We start from the raw sequence: 22,733 nt of genomic DNA, 5'->3' as shown, positions 1-22,733 counted from the left end.
GCTTGACCACAGTGGGTCACACTGCAGTGTCAACTAAGGAATATTCAGTTCTATAGTGAACATGTTAATACATAATTAGTGATGGGTCGATTCCAAAATTTTATCGATTCCGATCCCGATTCCGATTCTGACATTTCGATTCCGATTCTACCGATACCGATTCCATCGATTCTGATGCCATAGGCTCCAAGAAAAATATCAATTAATTCCAGGCAACAAGAAAACTACTTTTTTAAATATTACTCTGTGAAAGAGTCAGTTGACAAAAGAATCTTTCATATCATTGCTATGTAATTAAAATATAATAGCTAAATTTCAAAACAGAACATACCTGAAAAGTGGTGTTACATGATAGGTATTACTTTAGAATATTGGCACTCATATATGTCGACAACATATATATATATATCCAAACTACAAGGGAGAGCCCTGAGTACAGGAATTTTCATAGCTGTAATAAAGATTACATACTACGTATATGAATCATGTAATATTTGGCCCTTTCAAATTCTCAAGCAGAAAATCCAATTATTCTACATGCTCAGCCAAATCTTTTGCAAGTTTTGACTTCTCCATGTTACAGTATTAATTCCTGCAGAAAATTGCCTTTTCCTACACAGGTGTGTTATTGGGCAAGTACTTTCCCACCAAAATTGCAAGATTTTGGAGACTTTGGAATTTTTATTAAAAATTATATCAACGATTTGTTGGATCTTGAATCTTAATGGAATTCAAGTGGACGAAGCGAACAACTATAGAACTAAACTTTAGTTTTGTAGAGCCAAAAAAAATGCTATACTTCTCACGTCATTCAATCAACCTTAAAATCTCTTGCTTTTTTAAGTTCAAGAAAGAAACTAAACGCTGCAAATGAATATTACATCGGACGGACGCAGTAATAAAAAAGGCTAAAAGAGCCTTGTGGGGTGAAAACTCCCCCTACCGTGCGACTCTCCTCGGCGGGGTGGAAAGGGAAAAAGGGTATCGCTTGTTGCCTTTCACGGAAACAGTTCATTTTTCTCTCTCTTAAGCATGCTGACTTAATCTCTTCACTTTACTTCAATACCCGAGGCATATTTCTTACGCGCGGGATGGTTCCGAAAAATATCCAATCCTTAGTATTTTCACTCGAGTAATGCGCTAAATGGTCTAGTCGATCTATACATAATCCTTTTTAACATCCTCAGTTTATTGTTTTAAGTCAATGAAGACGATTATCCATGCTTTAAATGACGATTTGCAGGACTAATGTTTTAAAAAACTTAAAAATCGGCCCCAGTTACCGAGCCTCAGAGGTCCGCGGCGTGTAGCTGAGCTTTGACGCGCGATTGAAAAATCGCTCTTGTTTCCTTCGTCGCAGACTTTTTTTTCCAAGATTTTTAATTAGTACTCTTTAAAAATCTCTCCTATATATTGTGGTTCAAATTTTCCGAGTTATATTTTTCGTAAACGAAAGATAATGTCTACTTAATGTCAAATTCCACGTGAAAAACGGGTCGGCCATTTTGCGTTGTAAAACCAGACAGATGAGAGCCAAAATCTTCAAAAGTCATTGAAAGTATAGGCAAAGCACCAGATCAAAGGGATATTGCGTTTTTTATTCCACAAAACTCATATCAACGGAAAACCACTTGGACAAATTCAAAGGATTTTGAGGAAAAACGATATCTCGTGTGGCATTGAAAAATTGGTCATGTTTGGGCCTCTGTATCTCACTAAAGGTTCGCAATTATGTAAAATGGCATATAAATCAATATTTGCTGATGATTTATGAGTATTTACGCTGAGTTTGCAGTCTTTATCCCCAAAAAGGTCATTTTGGACTTTATTCAAGCTTTTTCCGATTTCGGACCAGTTAGCGCGGGGTAGGAACTAGGAAGACGATCGGCCGCCGCGGCTGGCGTAAAGGTATTCGGCGCCTACATCGACAACAACAATAGTGTATTCGGCAGACTGAAACTACCAGGCCAAGGCATTAGAATGACTTATCGGCTTTAAAAACTGCATTAATACACGAGTTTCATGATAGCGCTTCCTGTCGGCAGATTGCTGGACCTACTAGCCTCGAAAGCTCTGTAGCCTTAACTACTCGACTCGACATCCGTAATGCTACTCGAAACGCTCGAGTCGAGTACCAACTGCTCGATCGACTTGAATTTTCGAGTACTCGCACATCCCAAGAAGATATGTGTTTTGTTATTACGATTACGTGGCGCGAAAATTCAAATGACTGTTGGAAATGCGGTCGTATATTTTGTTGTTTGAAGTACTGCTGGAATCGGAATCGATTTTTCGCCTTGGCAAGTACTCGTTTTCGATTCCGGTTCTTGGCCGAGAATCGAGGAATCGAAGAATCGAGGAATCGAACCGACCCATCACTATACATAATGTATTTATCCAAGTATAGCCCCCCTTTTTCTCCAAAAGTGCCCATGGTAAAAGTAAAGGGCACTATATTCAAGCATATTTTTTAAATTTTTTCCCAAAAGTGAGGCGTCTAAATTAGAGGGGGGACTATATTCAGAAGGGGACTATATTAGGAGAAATACAGTATGTAGCCAATTCAATTGAGAGTGCTAGGGTGTATGGATGTTAATTGGGGGAAAGTTCATGACTCATTGTAGTGCAGTGTGGGAGAGACTAGCTTGGGTAAGAAGGGTTGGTTGCCATTTCTCCCTTGGGTAAGAAGGAAAGAGTTTATGGTTGAAAGACAAAAAGGGGTGGAGAGTGAAGGCAAGACTAGAAGTGTGGAGATATGTACAAGTTTGTTTTCATATAGTGATGCAAATTCACGTACATGTACTTTCCCTGCAGCTGAGAGGTTTATGTTGGAAATTTGGAGTTATTTTCTCTGATTACATTCTGTTAAATCAGATTTATAAATTTCATATGGATACAGTTGATTAGATAATTAGGTGACTTAATGGGTGGGCCCATGTTTGCTTTCACAGGGTGCTACAGGTGCAATGGCTATTTTGCTGAAGGATGCCATCAAGCCCACCCTAATGCAGACACTTGAAGGCACTCCCGTTCTGGTCCATGCAGGCCCCTTTGCCAACATTGCCCATGGGTGCTCCTCCATTATTGCTGACCACATTGCCCTCAAACTGGTTGGAGAGGATGGCTATGTGGTGACCGAGGCTGGCTTTGGCTCTGATATTGGTGAGTGATCAAGATGACAATAATGAGTCTAGCACATGAGAATAGCACAGTTTATAGCTTGTTCGAAAGTTCTTACCCTCAGAGTGAAAGCCATTTCAAGGTATGGTGACTTTGTTTCACAAGTTTTAGGCAGTATTGCATATTAATAAAAGGAGGCTAGGTGCTGATAGAAACTTAGCTTTGTGCTACCCATGGGTAAATATCCACAGTAAGTGGATCCACAAATAGTGGCGATTTTGGCCTCCACTAACAATTTTGTGGATCCACATTAACGTTTGTAGATCCACATTAACGTTTGTGGATCCACCAATTTTAGTGGATCCACTAAAATACTTGTGGATCCATGTATTTTAGGGAATCAATGAAATTATTGTGGATGCAATGGAACCACATGTTAACACATGAAAATATAATTGCCGAATGGTCTGCGAAAAATAGGTGCTGGGAATGTATGACACCCAACAAAAATTAGGGGTACTAGTTTATGCTGTACGGAGAGACCAGGCCACATTATTCCCCTATTAGAGGAATACGTCCAAAAGGGAAGTGTTATATGGACGGATGGCTGGGCAGCATACAAAGGGTTAAAGCATCTAGGGCACACAAACCATACCATGAACCACAAAAAGGAATTTAAGAGTGTGGATGGTGTGTGTACCAATGAAGTGGAAGGATACTGGTCACGACTGAAGCAGTTTGGTCGCCTTACCGAGGTTTTACACAGCAATTTACTGGTAGAACACATTGATGAATTTATGTACTGGCAGCACTGTCATGGAACCCCTGCCACAATTTATAGACACTTTTTAATTCACCTAAAAGAAAGATACCCTGTTTAATGCTATTTTTATAAAGTTTTATTTTCTCATATTATACTTAGTAATATGTTCCATGTAAAACGGAATGAGCAAAGAAATTCTCCGGCAGCTGGTTTTATTCTCTCTAGTTGCTCCGCATGTTCGCTCTCGGCCGGGCAGTAGGTGTCTGACTCGAGAGCGGACGATGTAGAAGAATGTACAAAAAAAACGCAATGCCTCAGTGGCGCTGATCACTTAAGGCATGTAGCGCCAACAACTCAGAACTACATAATGCACTCAATGCGGGCAAATTCAAATACTCAAACAAATATGTTCATTTAATTTATTTGTAGTCACATTAAAAAAGTATTTGAAAATTTGCCATTACTTCTCAAATAATTTGGACTGATTTCGGCTTTTTTTTTTACTAATTTGCCGTGTACAGTCGACAGACAAGGGGGGTGGATTGGGTAGTGCATGGCGGTAGCCATAAAATGTTGAAAGCCCATGAAATGCAGGAAAAGACATCTAATGTGGGTGCAAATAAATCATTTGAATTAACTCAAGGTTGGAAAGGTATGATTCCCCTACTCAGTGTTCCAGCATTTCAAATAGTGGATGGGTTCGTAATTGATTATATGCACGCTATATTGGCAGGAGTTATAATCAAGGCCACAGATTATTTTTCAATTCCTCTTCTCATGGTAAGGAATATTACATTACGGACAGTTCATTGTTTAACTCTCGTCTCATGGCTATTATTCCTCCTCAGTGTATTTTGAGACGACTGCAGTCAGTGGAACAGCAGGCTCACTGGAAATGCAAAGAGTGGAGGAGTTTCCTTCTTTATTACTGTTTGCCCTGTTTGGATGGTTTTCTGGCCCAAAAATATTTTAATTATCTTAAGTTGCTTGTTGCTGGAAATCACATTCTTCTCAGAGATACTATTTCACAGGAAGAGCTTTCAAATGCTGAATCTTTGTTTAGTGGCTTCATTCTGGGATACAATAAACTGTATGGGGATGAAAATATGACATTCAACATACATTTATGCTCACATCTAACGCATATGGTGTCCCAGTGGGGACCGCTATTCAGCATTTCCTTTCAAATCTTGTAATGGCCATCTTCTGAAACTTGTCTAGGGAACCAGGGGTATTACCACACAAATGTGAGCCACTGGCAAGAGTCAATGGTTTCATGAAATTTTCAGCTGATGATTAAGCCCATTGATATTTCACCAAATGCTCTACCAGCTAATCTTCCAATTCCCAAAATGATTCAGTTTCTAAGCAATTGTTGACAAAATTTAAAACTGACCTCTGAAATTGATGTGCATATGTTTTCAGGGATGGAGAAATTCTTCGACATCAAATGCAGGTTCTCTAAGCTAGTGCCCAATGCCATAGTGCTTGTGAGCACTGTTAGGGCTTTGAAGATGCATGGTGGTGGTCCTGCTGTCGTTCCAGGAATACCATTGCCCAAGGAATACACTGAGGTAAATCACAGCTCTTATTCATGGATGATTAAAGTATCTTAGTAAATTGAATGATTGCACTGCACAATCTTAGATTTGCATCATGCAGCAGCTGCCTCCTGGGCAACTTATGTATGGCATAACTGTGTTATGTGGTGTCAAAAAATTTTGTTTCCTACATCATGCAGTGGTTTGGCATAGCTACTGATGTGTGGTTCTTGGAAACCAGTGCTTAATATCTTGAAAATCCCAAATTTTACTCAGTACGGGAAGGAAAAATGACTACCAAGTTAATCTTTGTTTTGCACGTTTAATATCCTATTTAACTGATCTGTTGCATGGAATTTTCATTAAACATGGTTATTTCTCATTCATATAACCCTTACATGTTATGCAATACATTAAAATTGCTGTACTCTGAGGAAAAATTGTTAGTAGTTTCTTCAATGGATATTATGGTAACTTTTTATGTGTTTTTGTTATTAATATCATTTCATTGAACTTATAATCACCCCTTATATTTTTATGAAGAGCCTCACTTTATGCTGTCTTTTCACCATAGGAAAATCTAGAACTTGTGAGCAAAGGGCTTCAGAATATGTATAAACACATAAGCAATGGAAATAAATATGGTCTTCCAGTTGTTGTTGCTGTGAATGGATTCCAGTTAGTAATTGATTTTAATTATCTTAAATACCGTACTTATGTAATATATTTTTTAAAAATGTATTGAATTCACCGATGCAATTGAATTAAGTCTATGTGGTTAGTTTCATAATTATATTTTAGATTTTCCTCTTGTCAAGCTGCTGAGATGAATAGAAGTAGTGAGTCTAATTTTCTAGGTCTGAATGGGTAGCATCATTAGAATAGCTTTATTCTTTAACTACCATATAAGCGCATATTAGAGACGCACCTTTTTCCCAGAAATTGCAGCTGGAAATAAAAACCTCAGGAAAACTGCAGTCAGGGGGCCGTGGGGCAGCGGCAAATAGTGCTGGTAGTTCCAACGGTTCCCTAGAGAGTGCAGAAAGTAGGAGCCAGATTATTTCTCTCAGGTTATATTTCGGCAATGCCAAAAAATAACCTAATACTCAGTTTAACTGGTGCTGAAAAATAACCGATTTTTAATCGGTAATCTAATAAATAGACAAGCAGGACTCTTGGATAAGCTACTTATATCCGCTCACATAATTGACAAATAACTTTTTTGGACAGGTTTTTCTGCTTAACAGTGATAAGGGTCCTTGGTTATTTTCTGATAAAACCTAAGAATTAAATGCGCTTAGAGCATAAAATCTAATTAGTGCTTGCTTCTTGTCTGCCGGTGAAATGACCTGGTATGTATAGTTTTTCTGCATAAAATCTAATTAGTGCTCGCTTCTTGTCTGCCGGTGAAATGACCTGGTATGTATAGTTTTTCTGCACAGTCTAAAGGGTATCCGGTTATTTCCTTCTACAACAGATGAAAAATCTCCTTGTGAAGTGACTGATTTTGGTTTTTCTCATCGTGAGTGCTAGGTTAAGGGCAAAATAATTGAATCACTGCTCTCTCTCTGATGGAGAATCTAGGTACTTCATGTTTCCGACCAGATTTTTGGATGAATGGTATGCAAGAAGCAGGTCGAGGTTCGAAATGCAATAGTTTATTCTTAAGAACTGCTCTATAAGGTCGAATATTTGCAATATGCAATGCTTCAGGTTATATAACCTGAATATAACAGTTTTTTAAATCAGGTTTTCTTACTCAATTACTCCACTCACTCAAAATACTGGGCAACCTAACAATGGTTTTTTTCCTCATAACCGCCCATCCCTACTACAAGTGAATACCTATTTATCTCCGAGCGCCATAAATATTGTGTAAATTTAACTGGAAAAATGTAGCATAAATTTTTAGTATTGAAAATGGAAATTTGGATAACTTTCGAAAGTCCTGGCATATGTCTGCAACACTGCGTGATAGGATAAAAAATGTGGCAAACTATTTTCTACAGCTCCGATGCTCAAAAGAGGGGTTCGTCTTGTAACGTTTTTTTTTCATTTTTCCACTTCTAACTTAACAAATAATTTTATTACACTTTATAAACAAGTTTTATAATTTAAAACTCGGGAGCAAAAACACATCCGCACGCCATGATTATTACGAGGGTCATCCAGAAAATAAGTTCCGTTTTTCTTTTTTAAATCGAGTATTTATTGAAAAAAATTCAAACTTGCAGGAAACGTTTCTGACAATATGTATTATTTTTCCACATAATCTCCAGAGACCTCAATAAACTTCGTATACCGAGAAATCAGCTTTGAAATCCCCTCCTCATAGAAGCTTCCCGCCACCACCTTGGTCCAGTTGGTGACTGCTTCTTTCACTTCCTCGTCACTTGTGAAACGTTCTCCGGCTAATCCCTCCTTCATCCCTCCTTCACAAAATCCCAACCGAACTGATCAAAAAGTTCCGTAGTGGATCGAGCGACGTGAGGCCTTGCGTTGTCGTGGAGAAGGCACACAACAGAGGTCAGCATTCCTCTTCTCTTGTTTTGGGTTGCCCGAAGAAGCTTCTTCAGTCTCACAATACCGGGAGGCGTTAATTGTTTCTCCTTGAGGCAAGAAATCAATCAGGAGGATCCCTTTTTGGTCGCAGAAAACAGAGGCCATGATCTTCCTGGTGGACTTGACAACTTTGAATTTTTTCGCACTTGGGGAGGTGGTGTTTTTCCACTGCATGGATTGTCTTTTGTTCTCTGGGGTATAGTGCGACACCCAGGTCTCATCTCCAGTGACTATGGTCTTGAGAAAAGGATCCCCTTCAATTCTGTAGCGGCCCAAAAATTCACGAGCTGCAGCCACTCGTTGTGACTTGTGTTCGGGCGTCAGCTCTCTCGGAACCCATTGGGTGCAAACTTTTCGAAAATCGAGTTTTTCCGAGACAATCTCATGAATGATGGATCGTAAGATCTCAGGGAAACACTCATGGAGTTTGTCCACAGTGGAACGGCGATCTTCGCGTACAGCACTGTCGACTTTTGCCACAAGTTTGTCCGTGACAACTGAGGGTCTGCCTCTTCCACTTTCGTCCTCAAGTGAATGTCTTCCCGCCTTAAATTCACGAACCCATCTCCTCACCATTGATTCACTCATTACACCCTCTCCATACACAGAAACAAGCTGCTGATGAATTTCAACCGATTTGAATCCACGAGCATGAAGAAATTGAATCACTCCGCGCACAACAACTCGAGACAGAACAGGCACCGAGGTGGCGGGACGCGACGCCGAGGACCCCATTTCAACGAGTTGCTGTGACTCTGTTTTCAAGACTACTGAGCCTATCTCCCTCTCATTCTATTCAGAAGATTCCCCTCTTTTGTATAATGTAGCCACATTGGTCAAAAAGTGCCTCTAGCGATCTACACACCAAAATGGAACTTATTTTCTGGATGACCCTCGTACAATCCAACTCCCCCTCTCTGCCTACCGTCCACAACAATCTCCGTCCACCATCACTTGCCTCATTGTTCCTCTCCCACCAATTGTCACATCAACATTCTCCGACTCAACTCAAATAACACTCGAAATTAATTCTTACAGTCTCTTACGTGCGTTAATATGGTATTGCTATGATTATGCTGCTTAGCCTCTAAGAAAATTCTCTGCTAGTTTTTTTTGATGCATTACATGTTATTATTATTCACATGTATTTGATGTTATACCATCAGACACAAGGGCATAAAGTGTAATGTGTTATTCTGGAGGACTTCTGTATGTGCTGCATTGCATGAAGTTGTGCTGTAGTCCTGGTCATGTGAACAAGTACATACTTACATCACTAGAAATTCAAGTTTTACTGGTGTGAAAAAGGAAAGGTGCAATTTATCAGAATTTAAAAATAATTTATTGTAGTCAGTTTCAATGATATTGCATTATCTTCAGGGTGATTTTTTAACTTGAATAAAATGTAACTAATGTTTATAATTGAGATTTTCAAGTACCAAAAACCATGTTGAAATCTTCTGGGTTTATCTTGTTTAATTTTAAAATTTATGTGTCTTTCTGGAATTTTTTAAGCATGGGAGAGATGAAAATAATTTTGAGACGTCTGCGTTGCCACAGGTCTGATAGCAACGCTGAGTTGGAGCTCGTAAAGTCCTCAAGTATTCAGAATGGAGCATTTAAAGCTGTTATCTGCGACAACTGGGCCCGTGGCAGTGAGGGTGCAGCTGATTTGGCTGATGCTGTGATTGAGGCCTGTCAACAGCCATCAAAATTCAAGTAAATATTTTCCTTGAATTACATTGCCTCAGATTTCATTTTTAATTTGTTCAAGCATTCATATTCCCAGTTTCAACCATGTGCATGGACTATCCACAACTGCTGATTCATTTAAATTCTCTGTTACCTCCATGAAATCAATGTTTGATATTTGTTCTGCCCATCCTGGCTGGGCAGCATTAGGTAGCACCCTCTTGGCAATACTCGTCTTTGTTCCTATTACTTTATGGAACCAAACTTAAGATTGTTGATCAGTGATGATGATGATGACTCAATTTGATTTCACTATATACCGTGTTGCATTTTTCCGTAAAATCTGTTAATGCCTCTGCTTTGCTGTTGAAGTTAAGTCATGAATTTTTTTTACTGGAAATCAGAGGAAAGTCAGGGTAATTGAAAATGGAGAGTTGTTATGATCCCTGTGAATGGAGGACTGTTGAGGGCAATCACAACCCAATCACACAATCAATCAACTAATCACCCAATATCTCTTTTGCAGGGTATGCTACGTTGTCATCATCTGCAACTCTAAACTGTCATTTGCTTGTTTTTTTAACATGTTTTCACTGAATTTCTTCAAGGTTAATATGAATTAATGAAATGAATTTGCTGTTTTATTTGACATTTATCTTTCATGATCTCTATGAATTATTTTGTTGTACAATAGAGCTGCATAAAAAATGTTGGGAAGAGTGTACGTACTGACATAATATCATGAAGTGCTCTGAATGTGGGAAATTGTGTTTAAATAGTTTGAGAACACTATAAAAATGAAATTCTGTCATTCATAGGTAAAACGTCTGAATTCACATTAAAATTTGTATTATTGCATTTGTGAATTTTGTAAGTCTCCAATTAGATATTTTGTTTGAATCAGTTGGTGGTACATAGTATGTGATTTGTCGTGGTGAGAATGTTCTATATTATTTAAGGTAATTCACCAGACAATTTTCCTTATTGGAACTTTCTAATTTTAAGATTGACTAATTTTTATTTTAGGTTCCTTTATGACTTAGATAAGCCAATTTTGGACAAGATCACAATCATAGCCAAAGAGATATATGGAGCTGATAAAGTTGAAGTTTCAGAGAAGGCTCAGCAATCAATGAAGCAGTACACTAGACTGGTGAGTTCCCATGGTTTGATTTAGTGGTTTTTCAGAATCTGCTTAATATTTGAGACCATCGAATTATTATCGTATTACAAAAGACAACTTACTGCTAGCAGTAAGAGTACTGGATCATTTCTATGTTTGTATGTAATAACATTTGTGTACTTGCAGTCCTTGAATTTAACTAGTGATGTGTTTCTAAAAAACATGCGTTCTAGGGGTAATGTACAAAAGTCAAGCAACTAACTAGTGAGTTATAGAGAGTAGCTGTAATGATTGAATCACATTTTTATCATAATTATATTGTCATTCATTCATCAGCTGAGCCATAAGTGTGCCTAACGACTTCATTTTATGGTTTACTTGCTAAGCTTGAGCTTCCTGTTTTACTGGGTTGATTTTCATGGCCAGATGGAAGTTAATTTTTTACTTCAATCTTAAAAGAACATTTATTCTCCGTTGTAAAGATTCGCACACACTGAAACTTATATTATTAAGAATTAACAGAACAACAATGCACATGATAACACACAGAAATTAGCATGGAATTTGCATTCACATATACAGTGAGTCCTCGTTTAACGTCACTTACCGTTCCTTAAAAATGTGACGATAAATGAAATGACGTTAATCGAAGCATAATATCCCATAAGAAACAATGTAAAAAGTGAATATCGGTTCCTAGACCTCACAATTCCTATGCGAAAAAATTTTAGTGTATCATATCTGGGGCATTTTTTACGATGGGAATGCCAAACTATGGCATAAATACGAGTTCCTGTCTTCATCGACGACAATAGCAGCAGTGACGTAAATCCTTCTCCATTTTTGTATCTTCCCGCATTTGCTTTTCGGCTTCGCTATGGGGTGCGGTCCAATGAATGCTACTTCCGCTACCAGGCGCTACAGACGGTGCTCCGGAGCACCGGTCCATATGCGCTACGTTCGCTACGAGAATTTCTTTTCGGACCGGTCAGGATCGAAATCAAAATGTCGGAAATGAACGAGGCCGGGCAAACTGGGATTATGAAATCGAAGAGATGGTTTTAATTGCGAATTGAGGCGGGCGGGCGTCGCCTGGGCATCATCATTGCTGAAACATCGTCGCAGTAACAGGAACCAAAATTATTGTGAACACGGTGAAAAAAGTGACGACAAAAATTCCGAGTTCTACATGGAAAAATGCCTTGAAATCACTTTTTAGGTTCCTGAAAACCATCATGTGAAGTAAACTCGGCGCACCTACCTAAGAATGCCACCTGGTGGGATTTGCACAGCGTAACTATAAAAGATTCAAGGTGAGAATGGAATAAAAAAAGCGAACCTTTTCAAACATTTTAATTCCGTTGTAACACATAAATATTTTTAGCACTGTACAGAAGTTGAAGGACAAGCTACACTTTTGAAATTTTTTTCGACAAAAATTGAAATTGAGAAGAAACCATGTTTGAAGTGAAAAAGTGCGCTCGGGGATTCTTACTTCGATGTTTTCATTAGAAAATTTATATTACACATTTTGCGTGGATGTGGATGGAAGGGAATCGGCGACATCACTGGTAGCCCTGAAAAAATAAGCGTCGAGGGATTTCTGAGTGGCGGCTTTCATTTTGTCGCGGTAGAGTTCCCTGTAACAGGCCATACCACCCTCAATAGCCCTATACACACGTGAACTCCTCTCAAAGTCAGGGTCACAGTTTCGGAAAATTCCTATTCCCCTCTCAATTAGTTTTATGGCTTCACTTAAGTTTTTTGCACTAAGCTGCTTCGCTTCCATTTCCCCGGAATCTTCCTTGGCCTCTTCCAAAGCCTTCAGTCCTTCAAGAATTTGAAGGTCCTCTGTCGACAATTCCTCTCCGTGGGATGAAATCAACTCCTCCACATCATCGAGAGAAACTTCCAGGCCCAGGTCCTTCGCGATTCCAACAATTTCATCATGTATGTGTTCCTCATCCTCAAACCCTTCGAAACCAGTAGCGTTGCCAGGAAGACCTTTCCCCACGCCTTTTGCATTGTGGAGCACTTCACATCTTTCCATGCGTTAGAAATATTTTCTATTGCGTCTTTCACATTGTATGACTTCCAAAACTCGCGAAGAGTTACAGAAGACTCCCCTTCAACTGCACCCATTGCCTGCGCAAAGTTCCGACGAAGATAGTGTGATTTAAAGGTCTTTATGACGGCCTGATCCATGGGCTGCAGCAAGGATGTGGTGTTCGGAGGTAGGAACACAACTTTTACATTCTCACAGTCATTGCCGATATTGGGAGGATGACCGGGGCAGTTGTCCAACAGGAGCAAAATCTTATGGGAAAGATTCATTCGCTCGCAGTATTGTTTTACGGCGGGAAGAAAATGGTCGTTAAACCATTCACTGAAGATAGACTGTGTCACCCAAGCCTTTTTATTAGCCTTCCAAACTACAGGCAAGCAATGTTTTGCCATCCCTTTAAGTGCCCTAGGGTTCTGCGAATGATACACAAGCATTGGTTTCAGTTTCATATCACCAGATGCATTGCCCCCCAAAAGTATCGTCATACGATCTTTCGCCATCTTAAAACCTGGAATGGACTTCTCCTCCTTGGAGATATATGTTCTAGAAGGCATCCGTTTCCAGAATAAACCAGTCTCATCGCAATTAAATATTTGCTGAGGTAAGTAACCGCCTTCCTCAACAATTTCTCGAAGCATTTCAACGAATGCGCTGGCAGCTTCACCATCAGCACTGGCTGCCTTGCCACTCGTTTTCTCAACACCACGCGAATTAGATCGCTTTTTATAGAGATCGAACCACCCTCGACTACCCGTGAAAGGTTCCGGATTAGGTGTATCTTTGGTAAGGTCACCATATATGGCCAATGCCTTTCTATGGAATCTAGCCAAATCAACTGGCTGATTTTTTTGTACTTCACTCTCAAACCACAACGTTAACAAACGTTCCATTTCCACTAGAACGGTGTTTCTATTTCGTGATAAATGTTTTGCGCCCAAGGGAGTTGCAACTCTTCCAAACTCTTTGATCTTTTCCTTTTCTTTCAAAATTGACCTAATTGTTGACGGTGGAAAGCCTAAAATTCTTCCAATATCAATTGAAGTGGCTTTATTCTCACTTCGTCTGACAATATCAAGTTTTTGCTCCAAAGTTATAGTTTTCCGCCTTTTTTTCTCTCCCGCTGGTTCAGAAGATTCACTTCTCTTGGACATTTTCGTGGAAATGTCTCCGATGCTCAAATTTGCTAAAACCGTAATCGCAATTAACAATATACACACCGTTTTACACGTTTTATAAACTGACAGTATTACCGCCCACAAAACGAACAACCTGCGACGCCTGCCACTTCGCCTTTTTTCTCGCGCGAAATTTAAAAGACGTGACGTTATCGCGAAGCGAAGGCGCGATAAACGAATGACGGTCTCAAAATTTTCGTGACGTTATCGCGAAATGACGTTAAACGGGGTGACGTAGAACGAGGACTCACTGTGCATATATACCAACACTTCCAATGAGTGAGCAGGGTTCTAATTAATTTGGTACTTTGGCATGGGTAAAGTATCTAACCTCAAGAACCGGTGGAACCACGAATTATAGAACTGAAAAGTCCTATCTCTAAATCTCCTGATTATGGTTATAGTGGAACCTCGATCTATCGTTTTCAAGGGGATGGACGAAATGAACGATGAACACGGGAATGTTTGGCACGGTTGCCTATGCGGCAGGAAACAGGTTTTTTTTGTCCGTAATAGTGATATTCTAGAAAGGATTCATGTAGGAATGTAGTTGTTTACAGGAATATTTGAATTTTATGTAAAACTTTCGGGCATATACTTGGTTCGACTTATATCTCTTTCAATAATCCTAAGGAATGCGACACCTCGCTAAAAAATGTTTGCTTGCTGTCTCGGCATTCACACTGCGACGGATTCGGCAGTCGCATTACGACCATCTCTCATCACCGAAATTCAACAGCATGCTAAAATACGCATGCTTTGCGTCAAAACTTGTACACTTCAGAAGTTTTTTCCGAAATGTGTTGCAGGCCTGTTTTTTTGACGGAGTTCCGAAGACGAATTGTGCCTGTGGGGACCAACACTTTCTAGTGTAGTCTTCCTACCTCTGCATTCGGAATAAGATTGCTTCAATACTCTAAAGCCATTACGATGTTAAAAAATTTCTACTCTGGCGTAGGCTTGCTACAATTTAAATTATGTATATTGAAGCCGGGCAAAAATGATCTATTTGAGGACGACAAAATACATCGCTTTCACGGAGCCGCAAACCCTTGCCTTCCCGATGCATTGGCGGATCTAGGAGGGGGGCACGGGGGCACGTGCCCCCCCAGACCCTTAAAATATATGCAAGATTTTTAATACGTCCCATTATCATTGCGTTCATTTTGTATTACGAGGTATCCTTGTGCCCCCCCCCCCCCAGAACAAAATCCTGGATCTGCCCCTGCCCCGATGGATAATCAAACTATAATCATTACACCACCATAGCTCATGGAGAGGGGGTTGCTATTTTTAAATTATGTAAGGAATGTTAAATGTACCACATGAAAAATACAATCAAACTATGGTCCATGACATGGAACCGTACCCATTCCGAGAAGCATTCGGCATTGCGATTGCCATTAAAATATGACATTGAAAAAGGCGTATCGAGGTACGTTACTTAGGCGTACGAGGTACTTCCTCTACAGCCCCAGTAGATGTCTACGCCTCGCAGTGGAGTAGCCAGGAATCTCGATCAGGGGGGGGGGGGGGTCCAAAACTAGGGGGGAAAATTTTTGAAAAATAGGATACTAAGTTATGGGTTTTAAACTAATTTGAACACTTTTCACAATCGAAAAAACTTCAGTTGTTAAAAAATACTTTGTAAATTCATGATTTTTTAATAATTTCTTTTCTTTTATTAAGGAAAATAATTGTGATTTTATATTTTGGGGTGGGTGGGGGTCCGGACCCCCCCTGGCTACGCCACTGATGCCTCGCACAATTCTTCAATGGTTTCAGTGCCACTTGTAACCACATGATGATCTACTGCAACATAACTCTGAAAACTGTATTTCTGGGCTCTACAGAGTTCTTCCCAGTCTTGACCAAAATCATCAACATCACCGTCTGCAAGTTCATTATTATCAATCGGGTATCGGGTGCCCAGCTTTATGGAAGCAATTCTGAATAGTGTGCTGGCTCACTTGTTTCTATGCTGCCATAATGTAGTGGAGTGCTTCAAGTACGTTAAGTTTTTTCTTCATTGCCTTTCCTGACTCCATAAGACAAATAGATTTTTGTACGAGATGTTGTCTATAGTGTGCTTTTAAACTGCGCATAATCCCTAAGTCAAGTGGCTGGAGCGTACTTGTACAGTTTGCTGGGAACCGTACCACTTTAACATTCCTCAAAAAAGATGTGTCTTTGGGGTGTGCCACACAGTTATCCACAAAGAGGATAATTTTTCTATTTTGGCCCCCCATCTGCGCGTGTAATGCATGGAGGAACGAAATAAAAATTTCTGTCGTCATCCATGATTTACTGTTTGCGTAATATTTTGTCGGCAATTTTCGTATGTTTTTGAAGCACCTCGGTTTTGGCGATTTCCCTATCACAATCGGCACTTGCTTGTCGCTGCCATCACTATTCACTCAAAGCAAAACTGTTAGCCTGTCTTTGGATAATTTACCGCAATGGCAGCATTCTCCTTTATAGGTCAATGTTCTATCTGGAAGCACATTGAAAAACAGACCAGAATCATCTGCATTATACACAACTCACGGATCGTAGCCCTCCAGAATCGATGGCAGACTTTCCAGCCAGTCATCCGTGCTTTCAGCATTTACTTCTGCACTCTCTACCGCCAGCTTCTTGAATACAAGGTCATGTCGATTTTTGAATCGACTTATTCAGCCATTGGAAGCCTTAAAATTTTCAACATTCAATTGAGTGGCTACAATCTTCGCTTTTTCCTTTAATATCACTCCATCAACGGGAATATTAGACTCCTGTGCCTGCTGGAACCAATTGAAGAAAGTTTCCGATTCGGCAAATATGGACTCCTTGCCAGTCTTTCACTTCTTGGATGTGCTTCCACATTCGTCTATTTGCTCTCAAATCTCACTCTTCTTGGCTATTATAGAGTTTAATGTACTTGTAGACAACCCGAGACGTTTTGCAATGTCAACTCGCTTTCCCCCCAGATTTTTTCCATTTCTTCAATTATTTTGAGACGATCTTTCTAAGTTCTCACTTGCTTCTTCGGGACGGCCATGGTCGGAAGACGAATAAAAATTAAAGTAATAAAAATGACACCAGACTTCACAAAGCCACACTGAAAACACTGGCTTTAAGTCAGTAAACACAGGAAAATACGGCACCACTCATACGAGGTGAAGTTCGGAACTCACGCTGAGCCGATTGTCGAGGGTGAAGCGCGATCAATGCTTGTGTAACAAAATATCCTGAGATATCCCTTTGTAAGTGAATCTGACAAGAGAGATTTAAGTACATATGTCATAATTTGTTACCTCATATTGTTACCAGAAAAAATGTTGGATCAACTGCGGAGAAGCTCAAATGCGAGGGTATCTAGTTTCGTCTGCCTCGTCTTTTACTAACAATTTCCTCTCTTAAAATGCTTAATTAATTTCAGAAATACATGGTGTTTGGTCTCATTATTTCTTGAATTACGAGGGTATTACTAATATTTCAATCTAATGAAGGTATAATACCAATTCCCGAGAGTCATTTGTTACTCACCTTTGGGGCCAATAGGTGACTCAGGCAGCAATTGGCTTCCAGAATTGGGAGCTTTGAAGCCAATTAAGATGAAAAAGGTCTGTGGGAGAGTAAGGAGGAGGGGTAAATTTGGAAAAAAATATCTCCAACATCTCCAATTAAATTTAGGCTACACTGTTTATAGCCCACTGAATGCTTGATAAAATGTCTTAAACTGCATCTCTCCTAAAGTTGTCGTTCGGAAGTTATGGAAGTTCAATTATAATTTGCTTCAAATTCATAAGAATAGCTTGTGCTTGTCAAGTAGTAAAATTGTCCATCCCAATCTACTTCAGAGAAAATTTGTGCCGCTGATATGGTACCATGCATAGCTATATGTTTGGAGGTGTACTATTTATGCACTATCTTTGTCATACAATCTACAATTTTTAGGTGACTCTTATCATTCTCTGATGTATTTATTCTTCTTGCTAATGTCACGCAAAGCTTCCTGATTTTTCACTTGGTTTCTGTAATATTTCAGTGTCACATTCCACAATATTTTGCTCTCTTCATATAACGTAATACGTTTTTTTTGTCTCCAAGTCGGACCATTTCTAGCTACTTTGCTGTAGGGGATTTTCCATCCATTTTCCCTTCATCCATTGACAAAACACAACACGACACAATAAACAACAAATTACTGGAGACTCGAGCGGCAACACAACCACACTTCAGCCCAACTTCCGCAATACTGTCGGGAAATATCTCCCACGGTGTGATCAGGCGACAGTGCGAGCGCGAGACATTGGTAGAGCTAAGTTTCATGTTTAGACCTGCGGATCGAAGTGTCAGACACTCCGCCGCCCAGCTCGCGGCACTTCTTGGGACAGCTGTACCGACACTGCTCACTGGCCTGTTTACACTTACAATTTTACAATTTTGATAGTCAGACAGAAAAATCGTGCAATTTCTCGCAGGGGTAAACCTAGCTTTATGGGACTTTTTTGGGACCAGGGACAGCGAACGATGAATGTGGGAAAATGATCAATGCGGGAACAATAGATCGGGGTTCCACTGTATACAGTAGATTCCGGATAATTGGGACACATCGGGACGGGCACACTTGACAACACCTCTTACCTCATCGTCTTTTGTTCTTTCAATGCTTTTTACTTTACTTTGGCTCTACAAGTATTTTTTGTTTCAGGGGTATGATAAAGTACCAATTTGTATGGCTAAGACCCCTTTATCTCTCTCTGCTGACCCAACGTTGAAAGGAGTTCCATCAGGCTTCACTGTTCGGGTCAGGGATGTAACGTTATCAGCTGGTGCTGGATTTTTGGTGGTTCTGCTTGGAGAGGTGAGTACAAAACCCTTTTTGATGGTGGGAGGGAGGATAATTTGGACCAGTCAACATGGTTTCCTCGTTTTGACTGAAGGAGTTCAGGACGTACAAAATGAATCAAGGTGCATTCCTGATGAGATAAGAGGTTGTCAAGGCCTGGTACAAGACTGATTGGTGCCATGCCGGAGCAGGGTTTAGAGCTCATCTTAAACTGATATTTTTTGTATCAGTGGCTAAATCGTACCATTTTGAAACATCCATGCTCTAGAATGTCCAATTGAGCTGACCTGAGCATTACTTTGCAGTGTTGAAAATTTGTCTGAACATCAATGCTGTCCACTCGTCGTTAAGACTGCCACAGCATTGAAGCATTCAAATGCGGACATTGGGGCTCTTGTTATCATCTTATATTTTGGACATTAATCTACATTTTCACATCTTCTTTCATGAATTCAGTTTCGTAATTGTCAGTCACCAATTCACACTATCATTCAGCAATGTAAATATGTACAAGTGATCCATCACATGTACCAAAGATAAATCCACATTGATAAATGCAGATGTATTTTTGGTAGATTACCTAGCTGATGCGTAGGCATTGTTTGTAATACATTCACTGATGATTAACAGCTTATCCCGTCGTATTTTGTGTGAGATAGCATTTTTTTGTTGCATTCTTTGTTAGTTCCCCCAAAACCCCCCCTCGCTGCACCACTGATCAAGGGAACCAAATGATTCACTGTGAGCCCCCTATACACACTCATGGCTCGGGTGAACAGTTTGATCACCTTGATAATAACTACTATGTACTAATCTAAACCGAGGGTTGGAACAATAATAGTTTTTGTGGGACATTAATAGGTGATTTATTTTGCACATTAGATTTGTGGTTCCTCCAAGTGATGCCTGAGCACGTGATACATGTATACAAATAAAATAGGTTGATAATATTTTTTTACTGTACTATAGTTTGAAGAAATTTAAGAAAGTTTTTAAAATAAAGAGTTTTTCCACTGGTCATTGTCTACTGCAGTACTAGAGGAGATGTCGTAAAAACTTGGCTCATTCCATGTCAGAAAGTAAATATAATAATTTCTTTGTCAGAGAGAATTCTAATGGAAATAGAAGCCTTGTGTATCCTTGCATTAAAATAGGATTATCCTGGTGTTTATGCATTCAATTTGAATTTTTATATAGTTTGTCGAAAATATCACAGGAGGGAGAAACTCATGCACTGCTAATCTGTAACATGGATTATCTGTGCACGGATAATTAAGAGTTTAGTACATATAGACCTTTAAATATTTGGCTAAAATTTAGTGAATCTGAAGTGATTTTTGAAAGGGTATTCTTTCATTATTGCCATTTGAAATATTGAATTGGTTTCGAACTCTTTATGATGGGAAGAATATTGCTTAAACTGTTGGTTCCATTTGATATTTCAGATAACAAAGATGCCTGGACTATCAACTAGGCCCGCTATCTATGATATGGACCTGGATTGTGACACTGAGGAAATTATTGGACTATCTTAATGATCCCAGCGAATGATAGTGGAGAGCAGTGATTTGGGCTATGGATGGGGTTATCTCAGTGTTATGCAGAGTTCACATGGAGCATCTCAGGTGGAAGAGGTTATTTGCTTCTCCATGGTATGCATAAAAACTGGCAGCCCCCAGCTATTGTGTGTACTATACAGCATGGCTATGCTTTCTGATAGATCTGCAATATTTGGTGCTTTTAAATAGGCAGTGTAGAGGACAAATGATTTCATTGCTGTTTAAATTATTGAAACAGGAATTGGCCAATTTGTATGGTAAATATATGCATTTTATCTGCATAGTTCACGAATTTCTCATGTTTTTAAAATTGTATCATCACATTGTTTTCAGATATTTGTTATGTCTGGCAAATTGAAAAATGTTTTTGTAAAATGTGTTCATATATTTTTCTATGAATTTATGGGGCAACATTTTAAAATTGATGTGTCATTTGTCAGTGCCATATGCTTCGTTTGAGTACCTTTTTGGTTATATGTTGTCATATCTTTCAACTAAATGTTTTTTTGCCTTACAAGACCTCTTTAACCAGAAAGATTACTGTGCATATGATAACCTAAATGTGCTAAAAACATTTCCAGTGTGGTATGTTTCATGGTATTGCTTTAAGTATCTTCCAAATTGATATGATGCTGATTGATCGTCATTGAACATATAAGGTGAGCTTTAATATGAGTCAGTATTCAATAGGCTTCAGCGGGATTTTGGTTTTGAAGTTATTAGGCCACATTTTCACTCCGATAATCATGGTGCTACATTTTTCAAAATCCATTGATGTATTTAAAAATAAAAGAACCATTGTATTGTAATTGATCATCCTCTTAATAGCTGGGATTTATTTTTCCTGTGGAGATAGCTTTTTGCAAGAAATTTAATGGGAGTAAATTGAAGTAACAGTAGCAGGTGAAATATAGTGGAATGACTTGTAAGTATGAAAAGAATAGAGAGATGACAGTTTTCCACAGGTTTGTTGAGATTACAACACGTTTCATCCATTAGGTCATTATCAAGTACATACAATCGTTTGTACTTGATAATGATCTAATGGTTGAAACGTGTCGTACTCTCAATAAACCTGTGGAAAACTGCCATCTCTCTATTCTTTTAATACTTACGGGAATGATTTGGCTTGATAACTGATATTTTAAAAATGATATGTAATTTAGATGGTTATGTTACTAAAGAGGTTTGATTTCTTCTTCGTAAAATATCTTGGGGCTTAAAATCAGATAAATTATGTGTGTTATTAAGCATAGAGTACAAAAGTGGCACAGCTGTAAACAGATCTAGGTCAGTTATTCTAGCTCATTATTCTGGTAAAACTATTTCATGTCTACTTTGTGAGAAAGTGTGTATAACTGGAACTAAGAATTGAATAATATGATAATTACTCTTTGATAAGTTCACCGTGAGCATTGCTTGTAAGTTTTGAATCAGCCTCTATTTATTTCCTTACGTTGTCCCGCCCTCTCTTGACCATTCACCAAGACTTTATGAAGTGTCTAAAGTGTTCAAGAGACCGCATGCTTAAGAATTGTGTTGAGTCATGCATAAGGGAGCAGCATCATATTGTAATTAGCTCATGAGCCATTTGGTGATTTGGGCCAGTTAACTCCTAGCTCTGTTCACTTCTTTCAACCATATGTTGAAATTTATGTAAGATGTTACTTCGACTGGGTAATTTGGAAGCATGGAAAGGATGATAAATCTTTAAAGCATTATAAATATTTTGATGAAATCATTTGAGGTACTTTCTGTCTCTATAATCATCTTAAAGCATTCTCCTTGGTGTGAAATTAAGTGGATTTACTTTCTAGAAAATTATAGGATATGTAGTGCTCTTCATTTTTGTGTTTAGTAAGTACATGTATGCCACATTAGTGTGATTGTGTAATTGTGCCCTAAGTCCTTGATGTCATGGTCAATATGAACTTTCCATTTGGACATTTAAGATGAGGGGATATTTATCTTTTTATGAGAGCTGTATCATTTTCAAGGATAAGCTTACTTCCATTCATTTACGATTATTGGATGTTATCAAAATCACATTTAGCAATGATCATTGCTAAACGTGATTGATTAGCTGTCATGAAATAATCAGCTCAAAATATGGGTGAGTTCTCTGTGTTGAAAGTTTGTCAATGAAAAATTGTTGATCAGTTTTAGGTTATGATGGTTAAAACTTACAGTTTTTTTGTGGGCTGTTTTAATTGGCCTCAAACTCTTCCATCAGTAATCAGTTGCAATTAACTTTTGAAGATGTCAGTAATTAGTGATAAATTATGAACATGTTTCAAAT

The 22,733-nt window shown here is 38.9% G+C and overlaps 1 protein-coding gene across 1 annotated transcript in view; it reads left to right on the top strand.

Annotated features, from left to right (window-relative positions):
- Positions 1–22,177, top strand: part of LOC124167764 (C-1-tetrahydrofolate synthase, cytoplasmic-like) — a 45,415-nt gene extending 23,238 nt beyond the window's left edge. The window contains exons 8-14 of the mRNA XM_046545778.1: positions 2,952–3,162; positions 5,309–5,457; positions 5,999–6,102; positions 9,547–9,705; positions 10,705–10,831; positions 18,738–18,890; positions 20,321–22,177. Coding sequence (XP_046401734.1) covers positions 2,952–3,162; positions 5,309–5,457; positions 5,999–6,102; positions 9,547–9,705; positions 10,705–10,831; positions 18,738–18,890; positions 20,321–20,410 — 993 coding nt within the window. The 3' untranslated portion in view covers positions 20,411–22,177. The remainder of the gene's footprint in view (positions 1–2,951; positions 3,163–5,308; positions 5,458–5,998; positions 6,103–9,546; positions 9,706–10,704; positions 10,832–18,737; positions 18,891–20,320) is intronic.
- The last annotated feature ends 556 nt before the right edge of the window (positions 22,178–22,733 follow it).

Source organism: Ischnura elegans, chromosome 11 (genome assembly GCF_921293095.1).
Source record: "Ischnura elegans chromosome 11, ioIscEleg1.1, whole genome shotgun sequence".
Taxonomy (NCBI): Eukaryota; Metazoa; Arthropoda; class Insecta; order Odonata; family Coenagrionidae; genus Ischnura; species Ischnura elegans.
Note: the sequence above shows the minus strand (reverse complement) of the source record. Positions and strands in the feature narration are given on the sequence as shown.